This window comes from Heteronotia binoei, chromosome 5 (assembly GCF_032191835.1).
Source record: "Heteronotia binoei isolate CCM8104 ecotype False Entrance Well chromosome 5, APGP_CSIRO_Hbin_v1, whole genome shotgun sequence".
Lineage (NCBI taxonomy): Eukaryota > Metazoa > Chordata > Lepidosauria > Squamata > Gekkonidae > Heteronotia > Heteronotia binoei.
In genome coordinates this window covers 99,824,646-99,849,769 of record NC_083227.1, presented here as the reverse complement: position 1 = coordinate 99,849,769, position 25,124 = coordinate 99,824,646, and the positions used below count along the sequence as shown (strand labels likewise).

The following is a 25,124-nucleotide window of genomic DNA, read 5'->3' as shown; positions in this document are numbered from 1 at the left end:
TAATCTTCACATTTCTATATGTGGATGATACCATTATTCTATCATACTCTGAAGTAGGACTTAGAAGAATCCTCTGGAAACTTACAGCTTACTGTAAAGAGGAGCACTTAACAATCAAAATTCTTGTTTTCTTAAAAAACTCACCAAATAGAGATGGCAGATTGATGGCCATGAAATTGAACAATTTAAAGTGTTCAGATATTTTGGAGTAGTGTTCCAGTTGTCTGGTTCATGGAGAGCTCTTCTTTCCCATCCAACTGAGTCTGCCCAGAAAGTGGCCACAGCAACTTTAAATTTCTTTTTTCACAAGAGGGAGTTCTCACATACTATATGCAGTAAAAGTCTTCTAAGACAAGGTGATATCCTGATTTATGTATGGTTCACAGTTGTGTCTGTACAGAGAGTTCTGAAAACTAGAAGCAAATCAGTCAAAATTTCTTACATCCTTATTTGGAGTACCTTGTGTTCCTAGTGCCCTGCTTAGAGTGGTGACCCAAAGCAGAATATATACCATGATGTTGACGCTTATGTATAACTCTAATAATTTAAATAGTTTAAATAAAGTTTGCGTTAATTTACTGACCATAAAGTAATAAGCCAAGTACTCATACAATGTGTACTGTTTAAATAATCAGCTGAGGAAAAAGTCCAAAGTGCAATGTATAAATAGTCTCCCAGGTTATTGGAAATAACACAAGACCAGAAGGAAGAATTCTTGTATCCCAGAAGATCTTCTTCGATATTCATATCCTAGAAGATCCTCCTCTTTATAATGATGTGACCTCTGGATCTTTATTGCCTACATTTCATCAGACATAATACTCCAGTGCATTAACTGTGTAATTTGACTCCATATGGAGTTCTCAGAAATTTGCTAGCTGAGGCACCTGTCCACAATGTTGATAGGCATAAGTTCCAAAAGTTTGCTTGTTGGTATGCCTATGGCCTGCAGGCCAGAACTGGCCCGCCCAGGGTGGGCCCTCCACCCCCTCCTGTCCACCCTTGCACTTCTGATCAGTCACTGAGTATAGGGAGCAGAGGACTGGACTGCTGAACTTCCCAGTTCATTCAGCTTCATTTTCACCTGCTTCTCCTGTGCCCAGCTGGGCTCCACCTCCGGCCAGAACCTCCTCTGGGCCCATGCCGATCTTGACAACATCATAGTGCCACCTGCCGCGCCTCACCCCTTGAAGCCAAGATTCTGACCATAGGTCTTGATAGGTGGCGTAGGCAACCAGTGACCACTGTAAATCAGGAATGGAGGTGTGGCAGGAGTGTGGATGTGTGGTAAGAAGAGGCATGTCTCCGGCTTCTGCAGGTGGAAAGGGGAAGAAAAAGAGCAAGAGAGGAGCATGTAAAAGGGCAAGAAATCCTTTCCTGGGAGCTTTCTGAATTGGGCTGTGGAAAGGACTGCCTCGGGTAAGGCCAGGTTGAATCTGGGAGAAAGTTATGGGGCACCCCAAATGAGAGCTTCAAGGAATTCTTGCACTCTTTAAAAAGAAGCTGCCTGCTCTTGGAATTCTTTGGCAGAGGAAGGTTGTGACTAGTTGGGACTAGTAGCTTGAATTTGCAAACCATGGTCCCCCAAAGAGGCAGGTGGAGGTGATTCCTTCTACCTAGTCAGCTTTTACGGAAGGATGAGCAAGCAGATGCCTGGGAAAGCCTCTGCAGTCGATCTGATAACTTCAGAGGAAGCGAGTTGGGGCATGTACTAGCTCTGCTTCTCCTTCTAAGACGGGTGGGGAACCTTTTTCTGCCAAGGGCCATTTGGACATTTATAACATCATTCGCGGGTTGTACAAAATTATCAACTTGAAAAACAATGCTCCACCGAGGGAGAAAGATTCAGGCCAGCAAAATTAATGCAAATAATTGTTTTTCTGTTTGAAGTCATGTAGGGAGAGCCTAATTTGGCACCCCCCCCCCATCCTGCCGCTCTAGGCAAATGCCTGGGTCCAGGGGGTTTTTTTGTAGAAAAAGCCCAGCAGAAACTCATTAGCATATTAGACCACATCCCATATTAGGTCACACAATCATTAGCATATTAGACCACACCATCTGGGATAATCAAGTGCAAATTGAACTGGTGGTAGCTGGCTCCCACCCCCACCCCTGCCTCCCTTCATGTGGAAACTGCATACCCCAGCAGCAGTCATTCACAATGCCCACCACCCAGGCTCCACAGAAAGAGAGAGAAAGAGAGAAAGGAAGGAAGGAGAGAAAAGGAAAGAAAGAAATGAGGGAAAGAAAGGGAAATGAAATGGAGGGAAGAAAGAAGAATAAAGGGAAATAAAGAAATTAGGAGAGAAATAGAAAGAAAAGGACATAAAGAAATGGGAGAAGAAAGGGAAACTAAGGAAAACAAAGAAATGGGGAGAAGAAATAGAAAGAAAGGGAAATTAAAAATTTTGGGAAAACTTCTGAACTGTGACAGTGACTTTTTCAGGCCCTGCAGTGATCCTGGCTGGCTAGCCAGGCCCCATGGAGGCCGCTGTGCAGCACGGCTGGGCCCTGTGATCCCTGCCAGCCAGCCAGGCCCCAGGGAGGCCATTGCAGAGTGCGGCTGGGCTGCATGATCCTTGCTGGCCAGCTCGGCCCCATGGTGACTGCCACATGGCTCAGCTCAGCCCAGCAATCCCCAAGGGCCAGACTAGGAGATCTCGAGGGTCGTAAATGTTCCCCTGTTCTAAGATATCTCTTTGCAGCTGCTTTTGAGTAGCATAACTGGGTTGCAGGGATGGAAAAGGGAGAGTCAATTTTGGAGGTCAGCCATTTCCTCTGCTTGTTGTTTTTGAACCTGGAATGAGGTTGAGGTTTTTAATTGTTATTGTTATTATTTTTGGGGAGAGCATGCTGGAGCTGGGATGACTTTGCATTTCTGGGCTTGGGCTGCTGGTGACATTTTTGCAGTCACTCAACTGAGATGGAGAAAGAGGCTGTCAGGGAACTTCCATGCAGTGGTGGCAGCTGTTTGAGGGAACAAACCTTCTTCCCTTCTCTCCACTTACAAAAGACTTCACGGTTGGGCAAACTTCTCAGGCCAGAGGGGGAGCGTTAATGTGTGTGCTCCAAGGATAGCTTTGCAGAGTGCAGTGGCACATGTCCTCCTCCACACCGGAAACCGTCTCCCACTCAGGTTTCTTTGGAAAAAGGTCTGCTGTGTGTGAAGGAGGAGGGAGGGACCCTGCCACTTACCTGCCTCCCCTCCTTGTAAGACTGCAGTCCCCAACCAGGTCTACAGATTTCACAGACCTCTGAGCAAGGACGTAGCCATAGTTTTTTTTTTTAGGTTCAGGGGCTTTTTAACAATCTGTGGGGCACTCAGATTTTTTCAAAGTGCCCTGACTTTAAAAATCCTGGCTATGCCCCTCAGAGGCAGCCTCCCTGGGTGCAATCTTCCTGCTTTTGCTTTAAAGCTTACTGTGAGAAGACCCGCCACCTCTCATTCTCCCGTCCTGCTCAGCCAAGCAGGAGGGATGAGAGAAGCGGTGTTGGCAGGCTGGGTCTTCCTGTTTTCACAGCCGATCAGCTGTGAGAAGTCTAAAGACCCACTGCCTCTTGCTCTCCCATCTTGCTTGGCTGGCAGGCTGGGTTTTCCTGCTTTCGCAGCTAGCCAGCTGTGAGAAGCATGAAGACCTGCTGCCTCTCACTCTCCCTTGGTGCACACACATTAACGCTCTCCCCCTGGCCTGAGAAGTTTGCCCAACCGTGAAGTCTTTTGTAAGTGGAGAGAAGGGAAGGTTTGTTCCCCTGAACAGCTGCCACCACTGCATGGAAGTTCCCTGACAGCCTCTTTCTCCATCTCAGTTGAGTGACTGCAAAAATGTCACCAGCAGCCCAAGCCCAGAAATGCAAAGTCATCCCAGCTCCAGCACTTGCCAAGCAGGGCTGATAAGCCAGGTCTTCCTGCTTCTGCAGCCAGTTGGCTGCAGAAGCACAAAGACCCCACCACCTCTTGTTCTTGTGTTCTGCTCAGCCAAGCAGAAGGGGAGAGAAAGGCAGGGCTAGCAGGCCAGGTCTTCCCACTTTTACGGCCAGCTGGCTGTGAGAGCACAAAGACCTGCTGCCTCTCGCTCTCCCATTGGGGCCTCGACAGAAAGTTGTGGTGGGGCCTTCAGAGCCCCCCCCCCCCAATAGCTACGGGCCTGCCTCTGAGCCAAGGAGTGGCAGAGTCTTGGCAGATGTTCATGCCTTAGGATCCAGCAGCTGATGAGCTCCTCCAGGGCTTTTTTTGGTAGCAGGAACTCCTTTGCATATTAGGCCACACCCCATTGATGTAGCCAATCCTCCAAGAGCTTACAGTAGGCTCTCTAAGCTCTTGGAGGATTGGCTACATCTCCTCCCCTCACCCATGTTAAGTTTTGAGGACACTGGAAAAAATTATTATTAAATACTTTTTTTGCTTTGTGAATGAATAGCATGGTTTTCAATACAAGATGTTACTCAAAAGATATAGCATTTACTTTTTCAATTTGAAAAATAAGGAAATTTAGGGGAACACTGAGAAATTCTTAGTAGAACATACTAAAATAACAGTAGAGCAGGCTTCACTTCTTTTGCTTTAGTATAGGGTATAGTTGCAGTTTTCTTTGTTGCAACTTAAGCTATTTTGTACCTTTGTATTCATTGGCATATTTGTGGAATTTAATTTTATATGCTAACTAAGTTTTGAATGATAGTATACATACTTAATATCAAGCTATAAATGTGTTTGGTGTTGGGTGAAAATATTCTGGGTTTATTAGACCTTCAAGGAAGATGTTGTTTTGATTATCTATTTATGTAGTTTGATTCTGGAAAAGCTTTTATTTCCATATTGAAAGTTAAAAATCATAGTTAAAGCTGGCTACTTAAAATGCAGCACCCATTGAGACTTTGCAATGCATCAGCTGTGAGCTGTTAGTACCATTGCAGCATTGTTTAAACTTATAAGAAGAATAAATTTTAATATCTTTTTAAATACAGGTGGTCTGCATTGGATCTCTAGCAGAGCTGGAAGAGCGGTCAGGAGTGAAAGTCACTGATCTCCACAGGGAAAGGTTAGTGATTATGACAAAAGCAAGTCAGAATTTGTTATAATTTTATAATAGGTAGGACTTATAATAGGTAGGACTTATAATAGGTAGGACTTCTTGTCCAGACTGAATCTGTTTTTGAAGCATACCCTTTATTTTAGAATCTAGGAAGCACTGTTTGCCCAGACAAGTATGAACTGGTAGATAGTTAAACCTTCTTTCTAGTAAAGTTTATGAAAAGGTATCCATTTGTTTTCTCTTTGGGAAAAGGGAGAGGATGTAGTACAGGATGGTATCATCAGAGGACATGTGCTGTCTCTCCAGAATTTTCTTTTATGCTAACAGACCAGTTTGCTGTGCTGGCTATATAGGCTAGCTGTCTAATTAATGTGTTATGTGTGATTTCATTTTCATCCTGCCTTGAGGGTTGTTTTGTGGTGTACATGCGATTCTTAGGAAGTTTCTCACTTTTTCAGGGCCAAGGCTGCTTAGTTTCAGCAGACATTTTGTGTTAGGTAGTTTCTTTTATCCACTTTACCTGGTGAAAGCCAGTAAAGAAAAGCTGAATTATTTTGGTGATGTTGTGAAGGGGGACCCCTGAATAATTAATGAATACCCCTATAATATTGAATGGGAGCACGCTTCTGCCTTCAAAACGAGGTTGTCTGATGCAGTGTTTGGCAGAAGCACAGACAGCGTTCAGTGGGTGTGTGTTCATAGATGTGTATTAGGATAAGACAAAGGGGCCTCATTGAGAAGCTTCTTTGGAGCTGATAAAGGAAGGAGACAGGAGGAATGGAAAAGTACTACAAGGAGTTGCAAGGGGGTGGGGAATGTTGAATCAGATAAACTTGTGAGCCTGCCTGCTAAGCTTGATTTGTGCTTAAAAAGACAGTCTGAGGATCGAATTGGGGAGGGGGGGAGGTTCAGTATTTTGGAGCTATGCTTCTCAACAAGACCCTGCTTTTGGTACCAGAAGTAAAAAACCTCGCTTCATACCAGTAATGTGTGTGGCTCTGTTATTTTCCTGCTACAGTTGCATTTTATTGATGCTTCTCTCTCTCTCCCCCTTCCCCTCACTTTTTAACACCCCTACTAATGAGTACTGAGCATGCACTGTTCTTAGCATGTGGAGAGCATTTGAGAGTCAGTTAAAAAGTGTGTGAGGGGGAAGAGATAGCAAGGTAGGGATTTGGCCTGTCCTGAATTGTAAGAGTCCATAGTCTATTTGTGCATCTGGAATTCATTGTGTTGATGGAATGTATATATTTTTTTTCCTTTAGTGTTGATCAAATAACGATTCCTTCACGCTGTGGCAAAGGTGTACTACATCGCATTTCAGAAGTTTTTGATTGTTGGTTTGAGAGTGGAAGCATGCCTTATGCCCAGGTCCATTATCCATTTGAGAACAGGAAAGAATTTGAAGATGTTTTTCCTGCTGACTTCATTGCTGAAGGCATTGATCAAACCAGAGGATGGTAACTTTTTTTGTCATTACCTTATGCAACGTGGAGCCTTTTGTCAGTCTGAATGATCTTATTTTAGCCAACATCATTTGACCACTGTGTTATCTATAATTATAAGTTAGTGCTCCGCTAATGAATTTTCATGGATACAATTTGTATGAAAAGCTTGAAAGTATTAATGTTGTTGTTAGAATCACAGTGTGCTTGGTGCTGTAAGCAGGGGTCCCCAACCACCGGGCCATGGACCGCTACCTGTTCGTGGTCTGCTAGCAACTGGGCCGTGGAGTGAGGCAGAGCAGCCCCAGACTAAAGAGGCAGCATGACCTCACTCCAAGGCTGCCTTGCCTTGCAGGGTTCTGGACCAGTAGAGGGGGCAGCGCTTCTGTGACCTTAGTCTATCCCTCATTTGTAGACTCTTTAAGTGGGAGGGGGAGGCAGAAACAACCCCAGTCTCCTCCTTATTTAAAGACGCCCCCTATGGGGGGCAGGGATGTGGAGTGGGCAGGGGGGGGAGCTGGGATGGCAAAACCCCCAGCACTAACCCCCCCCCCCCACTGGTGCGTGGAAAAATTGTTTTCCACAAAACCGGTCCCTGGTGCCAAAAAGGGTGGGGGCCAGTGCTGTATAGAATGCAGGTGTGAAATTGTATTTCCTCTGCTCAGACAGGTGTAGTATAGAGAGGCCAGGAACTGAGGATCATTAGGATGGCAGCCAGGAAGGGAAATGGGATAGGAAATACAGCACAGTGAAGCTATTTACACTTTAGAAATTAAAGAATTCTTGCCTGTGCTTATACATATAGTCATGAGGCTGCTGAATGTGATTGTCCCAAGCAGTGGAGTTGAGGGTCATATGCAGCTGATGCTGAGCTCTATATTTCATTATCCCAATCTCCAGATTCATCTGTCTTGTTTCTGATCTAGTACTTTGAGGCCATGGCTAGGAGCTTAAAGATGAACAAGCTGAAGTTGAATCCAGACAACACTGAAGTAATGCTAGTCAGGAAGGCTCATGTTCTGGAGGGACTGGATCCACTTGTCCTGGATGGCATAGAATTGACTTTTGCAGAGCAGGTTAAGAACTTAAGAGTTCTCCTGGATTGCTATTTGAAAAGCAGGTCAGTTCAGTGGCTGACTATCAATTATCAGTTCAGTGGCTGACTATCAATTATACCCAACTAACATCTATCAGTGGCATCTCTGCCTTTTCTTAGAATCAGCTGATCTGGCCATGCTAATGCTTTTGTACCCTCACAGCTGGATTATTGTAACATGCCCTACTGTAATTTGTCCTTGAAGACCAGGAAACTGTAGCTGGTCCAGACTGTTGCAGTCCAGTTACTGTCTGTAGCTAGCCAGTGAGAATATATACTGTTCATTTTGAAAGAGCTGCGCTGGTTGCCAGTGCTGATTATTACCTTTAAAGCCCTTCATCCTGCTGCTTAAGCCTTTACAGCCTGGTGTCCTCATACCCAAAGGACTGTGTCCTGCCATATGATCCCATCTGCCAACTCTGGTCTTCAGGCTGCCATCAGCTGGCTGTTTTGTCACTTAGGGTAACTAGAACCCAGGAATTTTTCTTTGTGGTCTCCACTTCGTGGAATCTTCTCCTGTAGAGATGAGGGGATCCCCCTTATTGGAGGTCTTCAGAAAACAGTGCAAGGAATGGTGGTTTGCCAGTACTTTTGATGGGGTGGAACAGCAGCCAATCTTTTGGGAGGGGAAGTATTTGGGGATTGTATTTTATTTTATTTTGATTAGGGATGAGCATGAACCAGGAAAATATTGGTTCATGTTGGTGTGCAGTTTGTTTGATTTCCTGAACTGTTTTGTGGTTTGTTTGGTTTGGGAGGTGGTAGAACAGACTCTTTACAAGTTAGAGAAACCAAACTCACAGGAAGTTTTCAGCAAGCTCTCCTCCACCAGCCCTCCAAATTTGGGAAAGATTGGATATGGGATGTCCAAGTTACAGCCTTCCAAAGCAGATGCCCCAGGAAAGCTGTACTCTAGCTTCAGGTTTGGTCCCTGAAATCACAGCAAGGAACCACCTTCCCAGCTGGGAGACATGTTTGAAAAATTGTCTCACTGTGTGGGGAAAAAAAGGAGTCCCTCAAAGCCTACCCTAAATCAGCCATACAGCAAACAACAACTGAACAAACTCTTCTGTCTTTGTACTGCAAAGCGAAAGCAGCTGAGTCAGGGTGTGGTTATTACACTGATACATAATCTGTTCCAATAAAGCAGAATGGGAGCCCCATGGTTGACTTCCAGAGCTGCCAATCAAGCTAAGGACAACTGCTTTGGTTGTTTCTAGGGCTCTCCACAAGTCCACACCCAGTGTTGCCAGGAACTGATTGAATCGGAAGAAGAAACTGCAAAAACTAACCAAAAGAGCCACCATGGGGAAAATGTGGTTCATTTCTTTTTTTTCATTTCATTTTATTTAGTTTATATCCCGCCCTTTCCACCAAAGCGGCTCAGGGCGGCTCACAACACAAAAGTTCTAACATAGGATTAAGTTTTAAAATACATCAATTTACAACATTTAAACAATAAACCAGTAAAAACAGTAAAACAGTAAAACAAAGCCATTTACCAAAGTACCATACTATAGCCTTCTATTTGAAATTTTCAAGTACCTATCAGTTGTATGTCAACTGGGAGAGGACTGTCTTACAGGCCCTGCAGAACTGCCCAAGGTCCCACAGGGCCCTCACCTCTTCCGGTAGCTGATTCCACCAGCAAGGGGCTGTGATTTAAAAGGCCTTGTCTCTGGTCAACTTAAGTCAGGCCTCCTTTCGCCCGGGGATTGCAAGCAGATTTTGAGAACTCGATCTCAGCACTCTCTGGGGAACATGTGGGGAGAGACGGTCCCTAAGGTAGGCAGGTCCTAGGCCATATAGGGCTTTAAAGGTAATAATCAGCACCTTGTACCGAACTCGGTATATTATTGGCAGCCAGTGCAGTCCCCGGAGCCCCGGCTAGATGTGCTCCCATCTAGGAAGCCCTAATAGCAGCTGGGCAGCGGCATTTTGCACTAACTGCAACTTCCGGGTTCGGCACAGGGGTACCCCATGTAGAGGGCGTTACAGTAGTCCAACCTCGAGGTGACCATTGCGTGGATCACCGTTGCCAGATCGTCATGCTCCAGGAAAGGGGCCAACTGCCTCGCCCGCCTAAAATGAAAGAATGCGGACTTGGCAGTGGCTGCTATTTGAGCCTCCATTGTCAAGGAAGACTCCAATAGTACCCCCAAGCTCCTGACCTTGTGCGCCGTTGTCAGTGGCGCGCCGTCAAAGGCTGGTAAGGGGATTTCCCTTCCCGGGCCACGACGACCTAGGCAAAGGAGCTCTGTCTTGGCTGGATTTAGCTTCAGTACACTCAGTCTGAGCCATTTAGCCACAGCTTGCAACGCCAGGTCCAAGTTTTCTGGGACACAGGCAGGCTGGCCGTCCATTAGTAGATAGAGATGGGTGTCATCAGCATACTGATGGCAACCCAACCCATACCTTCGGGCAATCTGGGCAAGGGGGCACATATAGATGTTGAACAACATCGGGGAGAGCACCGCCCCCTGAGGCACCCCGCAGTCAAGCGTGTGTCTCTGGGACCCAATCGCCACCCTTTGTCCCCGACCTTCAAGGAAAGAGGAAAGCCATTGTAAGGCCAGCCCCTGAATCCCTGCGTCGGCGAGCGGCAAGTGAGCAACTGATAGTCGACCGTATCGAACGCTGCCGATAGGTCTAACAACATCAGTACCACGAAGCCGCCTCGATCCAGATGCCGCTGAAGATCATCCACCAGGGCAACCAGCACTGTCTCCGTCCCATGACCCAGGCGAAAGCCGGACTGATGGGGGTCAAGAACGGATGCATCCTCCAGGAAACTCTGTAGCTGCAACGCCACTGCCCTCTCAGTGAATTTACCCAAAAAGGGCAAATTCGAGACTGGCCGGTAGTGTGCCAATTCGACCGGATCTAATGTTGATTTTGTCAAGAATTGCAAAAGTCAATTCTAATGTTGATTTCTCAAGAATTGCAAAAGTCAATTCTAATGTTGATTTCTCAAGAATTGCAAAAGTCAATTCTAATGTTGATTTCTCAGCTCGTACCAATCCCTAGTTTTTCTTTGTAATGTGTTCATTATTACTTGTGAGTTGAGTTGAACATAGAGGCAAGGTGGAATATAAACATCTTAGTGAATGAATGACTGCTTGACTGAGCAAGAGTATTTTTGAGGGTTGTTTTGTGGTGTACATGCGATTCTTAGGAAGTTTCTCACTTTTTCAGGGCCAAGGCTGTTTAGTTTCAGCAGACATTTTGTGTTAGGTAGTTTCTTTTATCCACTTTACCTGGTGAAAGCCAGTAAAGAAAAGCTGAATTATTTTGGTGACGTTGTGAAGGGGGACCCCTGAATAATTAATGAATGCCCCTATAATATTGAATGAAAGCATGCTTCTGCCTTCAAAACGAGGGTGTCTGATGCAGTGTTTGTCAGAAGCACAGAGAGCCTTCAGTGGGTGTGTGTTCATAGATGTGTATTAGGATAAGACAAAGGGGCCTCATTGAGAAGCTTCTTTGGAGCTGATAAAGGAAGGAGACAGGAGGAATGGAAAAGTACTACAAGGAGTTGCAAGGGGGTGGGGAATGTTGAATCAGATAAACTTGTGAGCCTGCCTGCTAAGCTTGATTTGTGCTTAAAAAGACGGTCTGAGGATTGAGTTGGGGAGGGGGGGGAGGTTCAGTATTTTGGAGCTATGCTTCTCAACAGGACCCTGCTTTTGGTACCAGAAGTAAAAAACCTCGCTTCATACCAGTAATGTGTGTGGCTCTGTTATTTTCCTGCTACAGTTGCATTTTATTGATGCTTCTCTCTCTCTCCCCCTTCCCCTCACTTTTTAACACCCCTACTAATGAGTACTGAGCATGCACTGTTCTTAGCACGTGGAGAGCATTTGAGAGTCAGTTAAAAAGTGTGTGAGGGGGAAGAGATAGCAAGGTAGGGATTTGGCCTGTCCTGAATTGTAAGAGTCCATAGTGCGCTAAAGGAGGAGAACTGATAGAACAAAAATTTCCAAGCATTTCTCTCCTCTCCCACTTATAGTCTTCATGGACCCCCAGCCCATACATTCTGCTTATAGTTGTGGCTCCCATGGCTTATATGAGGAAAAGGTGTTAGCTATAAGAATTATTATTTTTTCATTAGTGTATTTGTTGAAAAAAGAAATTATATATTGGGGAGGAAATAAAGAATGCAAACCATTAGCATTTCTGCTTATTAGATTTAACTGAATATAGATGGAGTATAGGCTAAAGTATGAAAAGTGACTATTGCTATATAGGTAACTTGGTTTTCAAGTGTGGTATTGAAGATGTTTGCGCTTGGGTCATATGTTCACATTATTTGTGTCTCTGTCCTGGATAGGATCTAGTAACATTTTAAAGCAAAGTTTACAGATGTTATGTAAGCAGTGGAATAGATGCATACTAGAAATACTGTGCTATTTATGTCCTTTGGTGTTGTTTGGCACAGTTAGTATTCCTTTGACACTGTAGTTTTGTACTGTTGCATAATGATGCAGTTGCTATAAGAAACTAATAATTGGGGAAATAATACAAAACACTCTTGGGTTTCTGCCCCCACCCCCCATGTTCCCAGGTTACTAGAATGATCCAGTTCTGTCTAATGAAACAGTTAAGGCATGTAAGAGCTGAAAGCATGCTGCTTTAGCATCAGGTAGTCTATAATGTGGCCCAAGTCAGCTGCTAATTACTGCTTTGTTTTTCAGGTTTTACACTTTGCTAGTGTTATCTACAGCTCTTTTTGGGAAGCCTCCTTTCAAAAATGTCATTGTAAATGGCCTTGTTCTTGCCAGGTGAGTATACTACTTTGCTGTTTTCCAAATTTCTGCTTCAGATGAAATGTGTGCTGCAAATGTTAAGCTTTTAAGCATAGTTCTTGCTTTCAGTACATTGTTTAAGTCCTGGAAAGTATGCAAAGTTGACAGTGGAGGTCAGCCATTGCACCAGTAAGAAATCTTGAACTGTAGGTGAACCACAGTGATTTTGCTGTGAAGGGTTCAACCCCTTCAAAAAAGAACTATGTTCAAATCTCTCTAGAATAAAGCAAAAAGGAGTAGAATTCTGTAAATAATCTAAATAAGGCTTTGGATTACTTTGAAATGTTAAATATAGGAAGGAAATCTTTGCTGTTTTCTCTGCCTCCATTGATCTTTATATTGCCATCTTTATTGTTGTCAAAGGCCTACTGCTTTAGTTATAAAAGCAGTGCACTTATTTCTCAAGAATAATTGTGAGAATTCTATCAACAATGTATATATCTATATATATTGTCATAGTATCCATGATTTATCTCTTTGTAGTGATGGGCAAAAGATGAGCAAACGAAAGAAGAATTACCCTGATCCAGTAAACATTGTAAACTCATATGGGGCTGATGCACTGAGGTCAGAATCTACAGTTCTTCTTCCTTTTTTACATTTAATGTTCAAAGGTCCACAACTTTAGAATGCTACTTTTTAGAACTTGTTTTGGTTTGTTCATGTTCTTTCAGCATTGGTATGCATGTTTGATTCCCCCATCCTTATATTACAGGTAACTTTTTAAAAAGTGCAGTCACTTTTGTTTTGTGAAACCGAAAGCATTGAGGAACATTGGGACATCTTGGTGAGATTGTGAATTAGGTCTTGTCTAGATCTGCAGCATAATGTGGTGGTAGAAGTTTGAGGTGGCAGAATACATTATACCAAGTCAGACAGCCAGTAGAGAGAGATAGTCACATTTTAAAATATTTATCTATATAAAAACTCCCTGCAAATAAAACAGTAGCACATCTGATAGAAAGTTCTAGCTTAGCTCTTAGATATCATTACCATCTAGATCAAGCCTTAGGTTTGTTTAAGGCATGTTTGTTTAGAAATGACCTTTTCTTACAGTTCCCCTTCTGTTTTTTTTAAGCATCGGTGGATGTCTGCAAATTTGGTTTAAAATATTGGGAAAGGTTCTAATGAGGAGGAATGGGATGGGGTTGGGATCGGACAGTGAACAGAACAAGGTTGATTGACCAGGATGTGCAGACTTAGCTGCTGTGCATGGTGGAAAAGCATGATTGTGCCCTTCCCCAGGAAAGCCTGTTCTGCTTGTTGGCTTACTGGGTGTTCATGTGAAAGTATAATGATTGTATAGCACTAACACACACAAACAAATTTCCAGATTTTATGTGGTTATACTGGATGCATGGTTTGCATGTGTGCATATGCCTTTGTGCATAGGTGCTGTGCAAGCATTATGCCCATGTTTGTGTTATTTGGAGATAGGACAGTTGTTTCTTTTTTATTTATTTATTAAAGATTGACGTAAAATACAATACTTATTATACATTATATTACATATACATTACTTAGTAAAGCATGAATAAAGACAATTATAAAATTATCATTAAGTTGTGTCGAATTAAGGATTGTCACTGCAGGGTATCTGTTAATTTTGAGCTTATCATTCAAATAATTAAAAAGAAAAAAAAAGGGAAAGTAAATGGAGTTCAAGCCAGTTTTAAAGTTCCATCAACTACTTAATGATAAAGAATATATGGTATGTGAACCAATTAAAGGTGGTTTATGTAAACTTATTTCTGGGTCAGCAGAAGCATCTAGCCATAATAACCATTTGGCCATAATGCTAGAAGAGGTAACCTGACTATCTTGCTTTGCAACTCACTCTGAAGTCTTGTTTAGCAAAAAATAATCCCATACCTATTGGTACCACTGATGCATTGAGAGGAAATTCTGTGATTTCCAATTTGAAGCAAGAAAATGCTTTGCTGATGCTGAAAGGGTGGAAATGAGATATCTAGTATTCAATAAATTCTAGTTCTTGGACTTCCGGGGGAGGAAAATGTCGAGCTGAGCAGCTTCTCATAACGGGAGCAGGCTGTAGTGGAAGGCAATTTAATGCCCACTGCCTACTTTTCTCAGTCAGAGATTAGTCCAAGATATGCACAGGAAACTTTGAGGAGATTTATCTTGGCTAAAAGGGAGTCCCGGGGGGGGGGGGGGCTCCTTTGAGGGGTCTCTGGGATGAGTTGCATTTTCATCATCTGCAGAAGTTTTCAGAGTCATTTATTTGACATAAGTTCGACAGGATCCTAATCTTCTTGGAGATTGCTAAACATCTAAAGCTTTGCAAGACCGCTGGAAACTTGGATAATTGGAAGAGAAGGTACAAATTACTATCTTGCATTGCGGAACTATTTACAGCTTAATGGAATAAATTTAAAAGGTGGGAAAGGAAAATCTAGAAAGTCTGGAAGAAGAGGGGAGGAAGAGGTGAAATTTGGACTTTATAAATATAAAAGACAGTGTTAAAAAGTGCTAAAAAGTGGAAAGGAATTTATTGTTTAGTCTACTTGCAGTTTTGAAAAAAGAGCACCATCATCACAGACCTGCAGCACATTCAAGCAAGACAGGAAGTACGTCAAGTATCATGGGATCTCCTTACCAGTGTGAATGAGACTTTGTGGCAACAAAAGCAGGAAGTAGCGGAGGGAAAACCTACTCTAGGAATTTACTACCATTAAGAAACATCGGTGGCCATTGCTGGGAGGTCAAAATAAAAACAATGTTTTTAAAGAATTTGGAACATTAAAAATTACTGGAGTTAACTGAGAAGAGGGTAAGAAGTTAAATACTATTGGTCATATTATTTATGTGGACCTCGGATGTTTTTAAAAGGGGAAAAAAATTGTAAGGAGCAGTAAAAAGTTGCGACCGCCGTTTTGGAAGTTTTAAAAACTTTAAAAATAAATATCTTGACTTTGGGAGCTCCGAGGACGGTGAAATTGGGCTTGTTATAAAGGGCAAGTCCTACTCTTTTGAATCTGATAGTCAAATTGGAAATTGGTGAGGTCCAAATTTTCATTTTTTTTAAATGTCTGAACACAAGCAGCCCAGTAAAGGGCTACTTCATTGGAAAAACTGCAGGACCAATTGGAGGCAATGGAGGCCAGAATGATGAAAGGGGTGAGAGAGATGATAAATGAATCGGGGAAAAAAATTATTGCAGAGATTAAAAAAGATATGGAAGATCTCAGAAAGAGGAAACATCTAAGAAAGTGCAGGAGGTAGAAGGCAGAATGAAAGTATATGATTCCATCTTGTTGAAAATGCAAGAAAAAACATGTCAGTCCATGACTGCAAATTGATGGAGACTCGGATACGTCTAAGAGGAGTACCTGCGAAGGATGGTGATTTAAAAGAATATATAATAAAAATAATTGCAGAATTTTTAGAGGAAGACCCTGAAGAGTATAAAAACATGTATGACTATATGTATATAGTGAACTCACTTTATGCCAAGAAAAATAACTTGCCAAGAGATGTTATCATAAGATATATGATAAAGGAAATGGTGGGAAGGATTATGAGTAAAAACTTTGAAAAGACATTGATAGTGGGGAGGCAGTAGAGTGAGAATCATGAAGGAGCTGCCAAGGCAAGTGATAAATGATAGAAGAACAAATTGAGAGACAATGGAATGAGGTTCAGATGGATAATACCTGAAGGCTTGAGCTTTGAACTCCAGGGGAAAAGAATAACAATTAGAAATACACAGGATATGCGTAGATTTTTTTTGAAGAAAATAAAGAATTTGTACCATGTTATAAATTATTGTCTTGGAATGTTAATGGACTAAATTCACCACAAAAAAGAAGGGCAACAAAACAAAGAAACAAAACTGTAATATAATTTCTTTGCAAGAAGTGCATATTAAACAAAAGGATTATAAATTTTTATGGAACAAACAATTGGGAGTGGAATTTTTTTCATTGGCTGAACAGAAGAAAAGGGGAGTGGTTTTTTATATTAAATAAGAATTGGAGCCAAAATTAGTATTTAAAGATAAAGATGGAAGATTTGTAGCAGTAAATATTAGATGGGAAAAAAAACGTTGTTATTGGGACTCTATGCGCCTAATGGTGCAAAGGATTTTTTTTTTTTAAGACATTATACAACAGCTTGATGAATTGACCTATGACCAAGTTTTGATAATGGGAGATTTTAATGGAACAGTTAAGAACTCATTGGACCGGTCGGGAGGGAAAAAAAACAATAGTAAAGAAGGAAAATTGCCGAAGTCTTTTTTTGAACTGGTTAAACAAGAAAATCTGGAAGATATATGGAGGAAATTTAACCCTGAAGTTCAGGACTATACTTTATTTTCTGCAAGACACAAAACTTTTTCTAGAATTGACATGTTGTGGGGAATGAAAGATTTAGGTCTTATAAGAAGGAAAATAGAGATTTTACCTAAAATTGGTGCTGATCATAACCCAATAATGTGGATTACAAAATTGTCCAAGAAGGTGAGAAGATGGAGATTGAATGAAGATTTGCTACAGAATAAAGAAATAGTGACATACTTAGAAAATGAAACTAAAGCTTTTTTCCAAGTGAATGACAAAGAGGATATTGACTTTCAGACATCCTGGGATGCCTAAAAAAGCAGTAATGAGAGGAATGTTGATTACTTTGAATAATAAAGATAAGAGAGTAAAAGAAAAACAGTTGTTGGACATTCAAAATGAAATAAAGAAAAAGGGGAGTTGAGAAAAAGGCCAGGGAAAAAGAAAATTTTAAAGGGGAATTACAATATTACAAACTCAATTGAGACATTTGTTAAAGAAGTGGAATGGAGTTTGAAAAGACTTCAGCAGAAATCCTTTGAGGGAGCAAATAAACCGGGAAAGTATTTGGCTTGGCAATTGAAGAAAAAGAGAGAAAATAGAATTATTGAATTGTGGTAGATGGAAGAGAAGTGGTTACTCAAGAGGGAATAAAAAGAGAATGTTTAAGTACTATGCCAAATTGCTTAAAGGTGTTAAAATAAAGAAAGAGAAGATGGATGATTATTTACAAAAGATAAAAATAGAGCCCTTAACTGAAAATATGCGAAAAGTTTTGAATGATCCAATTGAAAAAATAGAAATTGAAGCAGCAATTAATGCAATGGCGAATGGAAAAGCACCTGGGCCTGATGGATATACAGCTAAATATTTTAAAACTTTTAAAGATGAGAATACCAAAATTGCAGAAGTTGATGAATATGATAAGAATAAAAGGGAAAGTACCAAACACATGGAAAGAAGCTGTTATTTCGTTGATACCTAAGGAAGATAGAGATGTCACAAACGTAAAAAATTACAGACCAATTTCGCTATTAAATAATGACTATAAATATTGACAAGAATCTTGGCAGAACGGCTTAAACAACATTTGATAAACTTTATAAAGGAAGATCAAGCAGGGTTTCTTCCCAAAAGACAAATAAGAGATAATATTAGAACTGTTGTAAATATTGTAAAATATTATGAAAGACATCCAGAAAAAGAAGTAGCATTATTTTTTGCAGCTGCAGAGAAAGCATTTGATAATTTAAATTGGAACTTTATGTTTGCAGTAATGGAAAAATGGAGTTGGGTGAAAACGTTTTAAGAATGATAAAATCAATATATTCTGAACAAAGTGCAAGGTTGTATGTAAACCTTGCACTCAGTGGGCTGAAGCTGAACCCAGCGAAGACAGAGGTCCTTTGTGTGGGTCGCGGCGCTCTGGGAGGGGAAATAGCTCTCCCGGCCTTCGATGGCGCGCCATTGAAATCAGCGCGCCAGGTAAAGAGCCTGGGTGTTTTACTGGAGCCTTCATTATCAATGGAGGCCCAGATAGCAGCCACTGCCAAGTCAGCATTCTTCCATCTGAGGCGGGCAAGGCAGTTGGCCCCTTTCCTAGAGCGTCGCGACCTCGCAACACTGATCCATGCAACGGTCACCTCAAGATTGGACTACTGTAATGCCCTCTACTTGGGGCTACCCTTGTGCCGGACCCGGAGGTTGCAGCTGGTGCAGAACGCAGCAGCCAGGCTGTTGTTGGGACTCCCAAGATGGAAGCATATACAGCCGGGGCTGCGTGGACTGCACTGGCTGCCAATTACCTACCGGGTCCAGTACAAAGTGTTGGTTATTACCTTTAAAGCCCTATATGGCCGAGGACTGGCCTACCTGAGGGACCGTCTCTCCCCATATGAACCCCAGAGGGCACTGAGGTCAGCCGGAAAAAATAAAATGACTATCCCTGGGCCGAAAGAGATCAAGCTTCAGAATACCCGAGCACGGGCCTTTTCAATCGCGGCCCCCGCCCTATGGAATCAGCTTCCTGAGGAGGTGTAGGCCCTGTGGAACCTTGATCAGTTCCGCAGGGCCTGCAAGACTACCCTCTTTAAACAAGCATATATCGACTGCTGAATTGTTATTAATCAAGGATCCGCCAACATGGTCCTGTCCAAGGACCTATGTCAACACGGAATTAATCAAATTGGCAGAAACTAGCGTCAGAACGCCACCATTGCTGCCAGATTAATTTAAATTATGAATTTTAAATACATTAACTGGTTTTTAAATGATGTTAAATTTTAAGTTTTATCGTTAAATTTAAAGATTTTATATTTATTATTATATATGTATGAGATGTTGTTAGCCGCCCTGAGCCTGCCTAGGCGGGAAGGGCAGGATACAAATAAAATTTTACTTACTTACTTACTTACTAAACACAGATCTTACAGAAGATATGAAAATTAGCAAAGGTACTAGACAAGGCTGTCCACTTTCACCATTGTTGTTTATAATGACTCTTGAAATATTATTGATGCAAATCCAAGGAGAAAAGGAAATAGAAGGATTAAGAATAAAATGATTTACTTACAAATATAGAGCTTTTGCTGATGATATAATGTTTATAAATGAAAACACCATACAAGTTACATCTTTGCTGCTAGCTAAAATACAAGAGTATGGGGAGTTGGCGGGACTTTGTATTAATAGAGAAAAATCAAAAATTCTGTGTAAAAATATGTGGATGAACAGGCAACAAGAATTACAGAGACTAACGGGTTGTGAAGTCACCTCTAAGGTAAAATACCTAGGGATGGAGATAACAATTAAGAATATTGATCTGTTTAAAAATAAGTATGAGAAGTTATGGCGTAAAATGGATGAAGACATGTTAATATGGAATAAGCTTAATTTGTCATTGTTGGGTAGAATAGCTGCAATCAAAATGAATATCTTACCAAGAATAATGTATTTGTTTCAAACTATTCCTATTGTGAAGGATGGCAAACAATTTGATAAATGGTGAAGGAAAATCTCAGAATTTGTGTGGGCTGGGAAGAAACCAAGGATTAAAATGAAAATTTTGACAGATGCAAAAGAAAGAGGTAGGTTTCAACTGCCGAATTTAAATTATATCAGGAAGCAGTTTGTTTAGTGTGGATGAAAGAATGGATAACGTTGTTAAACAAAAAACTTTTAGTGTTGGCAGGCCATAGAAATAAATTTGGCTGGCACGCGTATTTGTATTATGGAAAAAAGAAGATGGATGGTTTTTTCTCTCACCATTATATAAGAAATAATTTGCTAAATACATGGATTAAATACAAGAAATATGGAGATGAGAGAAGACCGTTATGGATAGTGCCAGCTGAAGTAATAAAAATAATGGCTGAGATAGGCGAAGAAAAGTGGTTGTCATATAATCAATTATTAAAAATACAAAGAGGCAAAATAGAACTGAAAAATGCTGAAGAATTGAATCATAAATATGATTGGTTTCAAATGCAACAAATAAAGAGCCTGGTGGAGAATGATATTAAAACTGAAGGAATAAGGAAAGAGCAAACAGAATTGGAAAAAGTTCTGCTTGGAGACAATGATAAATTAATTCCAAAAGTATATATAAATTTCTTCTACAATGGTCTACAGAAGATGAAGTAGTGAAATCGCAAATGATTAAATGGGCAATTAATGTAAATAAAGAAATACAGATGGAAACTTGGGAATATTTGTGGAAGAACTCTATGAACCTTTCAACATGTCAAAGTATTAAAGAAAACTGTTTTAAGATGATGTATAGATGGTATATAACTCCTAAAAAATTGGCAAAGATGAATAATAAAACGCCAGACAGATGTTGGAAATGTAAAAAGCATGAAAGTTCTTTCTACCATATGTTGTGGACTTGTGAAAGAGCTAAAATGTTTTGGCAGATGATTCAGCAAGAGATTTCTAAGATCTTGGGATATGAGTTTAACCAAGTTGCAGAGACTTTTCTGTTGGGACTACAAATGGAAACATTTCCAAAAGAAGATAGAACTTTAATCTGGTACTTGCTCTCAGCCACTAGAACATTGTATGCGCAGTTGTGGAAGCAAGAAAAAATACCAGAGAAATGGGATTGGATTATAAAAGTTATGACATGGAGTGAAATGGACAAATTAACAAGAATATTAAGAGACTATGATTTAGAAGTTTTTAAGATGGAATGGAAAAAGTTTAGAAGATATGTAGAAAAATAGTGGAAAATAAAAGGACATTGGACAATCTTTGATAATGATTAAATTTTTAAAAGAAGAAGAATATAAATTTTTGTTTTAATAGTTAAGGGTACCTTTAGATATTTGCATTTTAAGTAAATAACACTGGCGGGGGTCAAGTAACGGAGGGATGGGTGGGTAGAAAGTAATATATGGGGTAGATAAAAGAAGCTTTTTTTTTTAAAGATGTAAGATATAAATTTATTACCATATGTTACCAATAAAATTGTTTTAAAACAAGAAATTCTAGTTCTTGGCCATAAATCCAAAAGGATTAAAGTTGTATCTTTAGGGACATAATGTCTCATTATCAAGTGAATTTTTTATGACCTTGCTACATGACCAATAATGGTAAAAAGAGCCTTTTGCCCCATACTTTACAGCATGACATTGACATAAATGGATTAATATATGAGAGTTTTGATGGGGTGAGATGCCATCAAAGCAAAAAATGTATCTCCTGTTGTTGAATAGGTAAGGAATGTGAAGTATAGGTTGCTGAGGACCAAATCTTATCCCATTGATGAGTAGTAAGATTAATACCCAGATCTTTTTGCCATGCTATTTGATACGATGTTAAAGGAAGTTCTGTATCCAGCAATATAGTTTTATAAAGTGCTGAGATTGAGCCTTTTAAGCAAAGAAATTTAGAGTTCATGCCGCATTCCAAACTCATAAGAGATCTGTTCAAACTGCTCCATAAATTAGAAGTGAAACAAATGGGAAACTTGAAGAAATTAAAACCAAGGTAGACCAGATTTGCATAATTGTTCCAAAGTTACTTTCTCTCGGAGTTGTTCATTAGAGGAGATATCTATAAAATTAGTCAGATTAGTAGAGGACCAGAGGAGGGTCTGGTGACAATCCCTTAGGAATCCCTTAGGAGGGTCTGGTGACAATGCCTTAGGTGACAATCCCGGTGGAAATCATGATTGCCCAAGAAAAGTAGCCAGAGGAGATGTTGCAGGAGCCATTTTGTCTCTAGTTATGTCCCATGTTTGAAAGGTTGCTTCCAGAAAGGGGTATATAATATTACTTGAGAATCTGTGATTATGAGATATCTGTAATGAATGTTGAAAGGAATGAGAGATTAGATAGCTGCCTTCAATTATTTTCCAATCTGCTTGAAAGGAAGAATTGTATTGCTTGGTTAAGTTAGCTAGTTTGACTGCTTTGTAGTACATCTGTAGATCAGGAATTGCTAGACCACCTTTCTTAGTTGGATGACACATGGTCTGAAAACCAACTCTTGGTTTCTTAAAAGTCCATATAAAGCTGTTTAGGTTTTGTTGCCAGCCTCGTAAAAGAGCAGCAGGGAGGTAAGCAGGAAGAGGTCTGAAGTAGAAAAGAAATTTTAGTTGTAAAAATGATTTAACTGTACTTATTCTTTCAGGCCAAGATAGTAACTTTGTAGTCCAATGATTTAGAAAGTTCATAATAGATTTGTTGGCATCCGTGCAATTAAATTTTGCCAAATCTGATAAGTTAAGGGAAATCTTTACACCAAGGTAAAACCAGTAGCGCTTAGTCAATTGAAAAGTGTAGTTGGATTTAACTGAAGCCTCTGTCTCAGGTGGAATGTTGAAAGGGTATACCACCATTTTTTGTTGATAATTCACCAAATTCCTCTTTCTGTAGGGCAGGAAGACTGGTAGAAGGTTGTGAACCATAAAATGTCATGTCATCTGCAAAAAAGACTAGTTTTTACATGAGTTTGACCAATTTGAATACCTAAAATTAGTGGATTGTGCCGAATTTCTTGTGTCAGAGGTTCAATAGCAAGGGCAAAAAGCAATGGGGAGAGAGGACGTCCTTGTCTTGTTCCCCTAAATCAGGGGTGGGGAACCTTTTTTTTTTTGCAAAGGGCCATATGGTTATTTATAACATCATTCGCAGGCCATAAAAAATTATCAACTTTAAAAACGGTGCTCTGCTGAGGGAGACTGATTCAGGCCAGCAAAAGTAATGCAAATAATTGTTTTTCTATTTGAAGTCATGTGGGAAGACCCTAATCTGGCACGCGCACACACACACATGGCCCGCCGCCCTAGGCAAATGCATAAGTCTCAGAAGGAACTCAGTAGCATATTAGATCACATCCCCTAATATTAGCATGTTAGGCCACACCATCTGGGATAATCAAGTGCAAACTGAACTGTGACAGTAACTTTTCCAGGCCCTGTAGCAATTCTGGCTGGCCAGGGAGGCTGCCACACAGTATATCTGGGCCCTATGATCCCTGCCTGGCTCTAGGGAGGCTGCTGCACAGCACAGCTGGGCCCCGTGATCCTCGCTGGCCAGCCAGATCCCAGGGAGGGCTACCACATGGCTCGGTTTGGTCCAGCAATCCCCGAGGGCCACACCAAATGACCTCGAGGGCTGTATATGGCCCTCGGGACAGAGGTTCCCCAGCCCTGCCCTAAATAATGAAAATTCTGGTGATTGAAGATCATTAATGTGTAGTGAAGCTGTCGGTGATGAATGGATTAAATATCTCTTTGAAAGATGGTTCCAAAACACATTCTGGAAAGATGGTTTCAAAACACATTCTGGAAAGATGGTTTCAAAACACATTTCAGCAAAATTGTAAGGAATTTGAATTTCAGGGTATCAAAGGTCTTTTCTATGTCTAATGACAAGATAAAGGAATGTTTGATTTTATGAAATTTTACCATAGTGTATAATGTCAACTGTTTTGTGCACTTTGTCCATTAAATCTCAATTTGGGAGACAGTTGTTTCTCAAGCATGTGGGGTGGATGGTATGTCTGCATGAACCAGTCTGCTGCGAGTTATCTCATTTGCACAAATGAAGAGGCTTTAAAAGAAGTTTGCAAATTTTCGTATGAAATTAAATGTAAATACTTTGAGGATAAGTTCAAACTGTTCACAGTACTTCCTTCCTTCAAATCACATAAAATCAGTTTGTCTAGGCATGCCATTAAAACTTGTGAGTTCTTATGCCACAAGGTCCACTAGTGGCCTTATGTGTAGAATGAGAGAAAGGATACGGCCCAGAAGAGTGATGTTCAAGAATCTTGTGAGTTTGCCCTTATGTTGAACTGTTGTGTTAAAATTGAGTGGAAAATTGCTTTCCAAATGAATGATAAAATACCCCTTTTTAAGCCAAACACTGATCAATCCATCCATCCGTATTTTTGTTTTTGTCCGCCCCTTCCTCCGAGGAACTTGGGTGGTGTTATATCCTTCCCATTCATTTTCCTCACAAGAACCATGTGAGGTAGGTTAGGATGACAGAGTGTCCCTGGCCCAAAAGTCACCCTGAATTTATTCTTCCAAAAGGACTACTGCTGTAAGGAATTTGAGAACATTCTGGTAGGAATACCTTGAAATGTTAGCTGCAGTTTCCCTCCCTCGCTTAAATAACAGTTCCTATTTGCAGAATAAAATATTGCAGTCTTGAGTATATTTATTTTCTTTCTTACCTAGATGAAAATGCCAAAGTCTCAAGAGTGTTCATTATTATGCCCATTTTTTTAAAAAGTCGAATCTGTTTTGCCTGCTTCCTATCTGATATGAGTACGGTAATGTCTTATTTATACATACTCCCACACACAGAGAATTCTGGGTTCATTTAAGGAGAGAGTGTTCCAGTTCAGTTGTCTGAACTTATCTGAAGTGCTTGATGTCAGGCACTTGATGTGTTCCATTTATAGACTAAGCTACTTCTGACTTTCTTGTGGGTTTTCGTTTGTCTGTACTAAGCTAATTTTGCTTCTGTGGAAAGTTATTTTCTTTCTCTTATGCAAATTTTGGTTAAGTACTTCATACAAATATCCTCGGCATATTGGTAAACGCACTACTTTTGAATAGTTACACATTTAAGCTGCTTAAGGAGAATGGAAAATTTTAGATGAAAGCAGGGGCAGTTAGCATTGTGTTATCTTGCTTTTTGGAATCACATGGGTGTGGTATGCCAACAACAGCTATATTTATTGTTTATTTACTTGAGGTCACTTAGATCATTAGCTAAAAATTTTTTCTAAATGCGGTTTTTGCATTCGGTTTTTGCATGCAGTTAGTCATACAATTACCCTGTTCTCCAAATACTGCATCTAAGTTGTATTGTACTTTATTATAAGGCCCACTTCTTCAGGCCTTCATAGAATCACCTGATATCCAGGGCATTTTCAATACTGTAGGATGAAGAGAAATAACCTTGGACCAAGGAAAACTGAGTTCA

General features: G+C 40.7%; 1 protein-coding gene across 1 annotated transcript in view; it reads left to right on the top strand.

The window, feature by feature from the left end:
* The window catches only part of IARS1 (isoleucyl-tRNA synthetase 1), a 150,601-nt gene that overhangs the window by 66,951 nt on the left and 58,526 nt on the right, over positions 1 to 25,124 (top strand). The window contains exons 14-17 of the mRNA XM_060239879.1: positions 4,966 to 5,039; positions 6,299 to 6,493; positions 12,269 to 12,355; positions 12,863 to 12,946. Of these exons, the coding sequence (XP_060095862.1) occupies positions 4,966 to 5,039; positions 6,299 to 6,493; positions 12,269 to 12,355; positions 12,863 to 12,946 (440 nt within the window). The remainder of the gene's footprint in view (positions 1 to 4,965; positions 5,040 to 6,298; positions 6,494 to 12,268; positions 12,356 to 12,862; positions 12,947 to 25,124) is intronic.